General features: G+C 54.6%; 1 protein-coding gene and 3 non-coding genes across 4 annotated transcripts in view; all 4 read left to right on the forward strand.

Annotated features, from left to right (window-relative positions):
• The first annotated feature begins 686 nt into the window (after nt 1-686).
• TRNAY-GUA lies at nt 687-776 on the forward strand. Its single transcript is given in 2 exon segments — nt 687-723; nt 741-776. It is a non-coding gene; the product is annotated as a tRNA-Tyr (tRNA).
• A 1186-nt stretch (nt 777-1962) lies between these two features.
• Nucleotides 1963-2034, forward strand: TRNAE-UUC. The gene has a single exon. It is a non-coding gene; the product is annotated as a tRNA-Glu (tRNA).
• A 284-nt stretch (nt 2035-2318) lies between these two features.
• Nucleotides 2319-2408, forward strand: TRNAY-GUA. The gene is given in 2 exon segments: nt 2319-2355; nt 2373-2408. It is a non-coding gene; the product is annotated as a tRNA-Tyr (tRNA).
• A 939-nt stretch (nt 2409-3347) lies between these two features.
• Nucleotides 3348-3897, forward strand: part of LOC108803881 (putative nuclease HARBI1) — a 1862-nt gene continuing 1312 nt past the window's right edge. Inside the window, exon 1 of the mRNA XM_018575675.1 lies at nt 3348-3835. Within this exon, the coding sequence (XP_018431177.1) occupies nt 3389-3835 (447 nt within the window). The 5' untranslated portion in view covers nt 3348-3388. The remainder of the gene's footprint in view (nt 3836-3897) is intronic.

Here is a 3897-nt window from a genome sequence, read left to right on the forward strand (position 1 = left end):
CCCGTGACGTTGTATCTGATCCTTCCCGCGAGGCGACCTTCCCCGTGACGTTGTATCTGATCCTTCCCGCGAGGCGACCTTCCCCGTGACGTTGTATCCGATCCTTCCCGCGAGGCGACATTCCCTGTGACGTTGTATCTGATCCTTCCCGCGAGGCGACCTTCCCCGTGACGTTGTATCTGATCCTTCCCGCGAGGCCACATTCCCCGTGACGTTGTATCCGATCCTTCCCGCGAGGCGACATTCCCCGTGATGTTGTATCCGATCCTTCCCACGAGGCGACCTTCCCCGTGACGTTGTATCCAATCCTTCCCGCGAGGCGACATTCCCCGTGACGTTGTATCCGTTCCTACCCGCGAGGCGACATTCCCCGTGACGTTGTATCCGATCCTTCCCGCGAGGCGACATTCCCCTTGACGTTGTATCCGATCCCTCCCGTGAGGCGACATTCCCCGTGACGTTGTATCCGATCCCTCCCGTGAGGCGACATTCCCCGTGACGTTGTATCCGTTCCTTCCCGCGTTGCGACATTCCCCGTGACGTTATATCCGATCCCTCCCGTGAGGCGACATTCCCCGTGACGTTATATCCGATCCCTCCCGTGAGGCGACATTCCCCGTGACGTTGTATCCGTTCCTTCCCGCGAGGAGATTCTTCTACCCGACCGTCCGCCCTCCATCCCAGATCCTTCGATAGCTCAGCTGGTAGAGCGGAGGACTGTAGAGGAACGCTGTGCAGGGATCCTTAGGTCGCTGGTTCAATTCCGGCTCGAAGGAAGTTTTTTTTCTTCTGCTGACCTGTTTCCTGTATTGTCCAGGTCTGTGATCTCCCCTCATGTTACATCGGTCACATGACCCTGCTCTTCTTTTAGGATAATTACAGTCCTGCTGAGGGGGAGGGGATGCAAAAGTTCCCATCTCCGCTCATCGCCTCTACTTCTACCACACGCAGCCGATCCTCGTTCAATCTCCGTGTAATGTTCACATTTCAGGTGGCCGCAGGATGGTTTCATGGTAAAGATCTGAAGCAGCAAGCAGGACATGACTCCCATATGGTCTAGTGGTCAGGATTCCTGGGTGCGATGAGAGAGGTCTCTGCTCATGTGACTCCCATGTGGAGTAGTGGTCAGGATTCCTGGATGCGATCAGAGAGGTCTCAGCTCATGTGACCCTAGGGTTGCCACCTGTCCAGGATTCACCCGGACAGTCCGGGTTTTGAATGATGCTGTGTCCGGGTTTCATGGCAGCAGAAACCCGGACACAAGATGTCAGGCAGACAGGGGCAACCAAAATTAAGATAGGGGCTACTGGCCCCCCACTGAAAATAGTCTCAACTGTGATATTTACATATGAATGGGTGGCGCTATTTATATATCAATAAGCCACGACTCATTCTCCCAAAAAAATGTCTGCGTGTCGCTAGAGTGTTCGGGTTTCACTTGAAGAAAAGGTGGCAACCCTATGTGACCCCCATGTGGTCTAGCGGTCAGGATTCCCGGGTGTGATCAGAGAGGTCTCAGCTCATGTGACCCCCATGTGGTCTAGCGGTCAGGATTCCCGGGTGTGATCAGAGAGGTCTCAGCTCATGTGACCCCCATGTGGTCTAGCGGTCAGGATTCGCAGGTCTGATCAGAGAGGTCTCAGCTCATGTGACCCCCATGTGGTCTAGCGGTCAGGATTCCTGGGTGTGATCAGAGAGGTCTCAGCTCATGTGACCCCCATGTGGTCTAGCGGTCAGGATTCGCAGGTCTGATCAGAGAGGTCTCTGCTCATGTGACCCCCATGTGGTCTAGCGGTCAGGATTCCTGGGTGTGATCAGAGAGGTCTCAGCTCATGTGACTCCCATGTGGAGTAGTGGTCAGGATTCCTGGGTGCGATGAAAGAGGTCTCACCTCATGTGACCCCCATGTGGTGTAGTAGTCAGGATTCCTGGGTGTGATCAGAGAGGCTTTGCTCATGTGACTCCCATATGGTCTAGCGGTTAGGATTCCTGGTTTTCACCCAGGCGGCCCGGGTTCGACTCCCGGTATGGTCGTATTTTTTTTTTCAATAACATTTTGCTGTAAAAAAAAGTTTTCGTTAAAAAAATGTCAAAATAGGAGAAAGCTTGCGCTGCTCCCGGCACACGCAACATACATGTTACATTCCCCCGACCACGGCAGCCTGTACTGTATGTTACGGTGATGATGTATATTACATAGTCCGAGCCTCTGGGTGATATATTCACCTCTGAGCACAGACAGATCCCCGCTGTACACTGATCCCCGCGGTGTACTGATCTCTATGGTACAATGATCCCCGCGCTCAGTCCTCCCAGCTCCTTCGATAGCTCAGCTGGTAGAGCGGAGGACTGTAGAGGAATGCTGTGCAGGGATCCTTAGGTCGCTGGTTCAATTCCGGCTCGAAGGAAGTTTTTCCTGATTGGTGGAGAGTCGGCTCCGCGCTCTGCTGACCTTCTTTTAGGATAATTACCGTCCTGTCGGGGAGGGGCTCACCGATCTCCCGTACTGATGGTGTACCGGGTCATGTGACTCCCATATGGTCTAGCAGTTACATGTGTTGTATGTTGCACTGTACTATGTCATGTGTTGTATGTTGCACTGTACTATGTCATGCGTTATGTGTACTGTACCGTGTGTTGGAGCATCATTCACAATGTATATCACCATAACACAGAACGCACAGAGCCGCCACATTGCCATGCGTGTGTCGTCCAACACACAACTATGACTGGGTCCTACACGGGACTATTCACCTTCAGCCGTATTTCTCCCAAATTATTGTATAGTCCCCTCCCCCGCCATTAAGGTTAAATCTAATTAAAACACATCCCCAAAAATTCTAAAGCCCCTCCCCCGACACACACACACACGCTTGACAATTCTGGGGGTTTATGTGAGAAGATGTGTGTGCAATTCCAGCTGGGAGCTGACGGGGTTAATGCCTAAATCCCTCCCCTCCCCCACACACACGAGGAGGGGTCCCATCTTCCTCACCATCCCTCATATACACAGCACAGGAGGAAGTAGTTGTGGAGGACATGAAGTGATGTAGGCTGTCGGCCCCCCTCCCTCACACACACAGCACTGGAACACAGGAAGTGATGCAGGCTGACACACACACACACACACAAAAAACAGCACTGGAAGACAGGAAGTGATGTAGGCTGTCAGCCCCGCCCCCCTCACTCCCTCACTCACACACACACAGCACTGAAAGACAGGAAGTGATGTAGGCTGTCAGCCCCGCCCCCCTCACTCCCTCACTCACACACACACAGCACTGTAGGACAGGAAGTGATGTAGGCTGTCAGCCCCGCCCCTTCCCTCTCCTATCCCTGCCCCCCATCTCCTCTCTCTGTGGTGTTGTTTGCAGGGAGACCTCCGGGGATGAGTTTTGTGGTGCGCAGGAAGGCGCGGGCCGCGCTGGCCATCGCCATGGTGAACTGCTACAGGAAGCTGAAGAAGCACAAGCGTCACCGCGCGTTCTGGACGAAGGACTACCTGGCCACCCGGGACTCCATGCCTCAGACCTCCATCCTGCCAGAGATCCGGGAGAACGACCCCGACGATTTCCGCAACCTGCTGAAGATGTCCGACGAGAACTTCAACCATCTCCTGAGGAAGGTGACGCCGCTGATCCAGAAGCAGGACACGTGTATGAGGAAGTCCATCTCCGCCGAGCAGAGGCTGGTGGCCACCCTGAGGTTCCTGGCCACCGGGCGCTCCCTGGAGGACCTCAAATTCTCCACCGCCATCTCCCCGCAGGCGCTGGGGGTCCTGATCCCCGAAACCTGCCACGCCATCATCCAGGTCCTGAAAGGGAAGTACTTCCGGGTGAGTCGCCGATCACGTGACCGCGGCCATACGTGGGTGAACATGGCGCGTGCGTTCACATT

Source organism: Nanorana parkeri, unplaced genomic scaffold (assembly GCF_000935625.1).
Source record: "Nanorana parkeri isolate BGI_ZX_2015 unplaced genomic scaffold, ASM93562v1 scaffold4387, whole genome shotgun sequence".
Classification (NCBI taxonomy): domain Eukaryota; kingdom Metazoa; phylum Chordata; class Amphibia; order Anura; family Dicroglossidae; genus Nanorana; species Nanorana parkeri.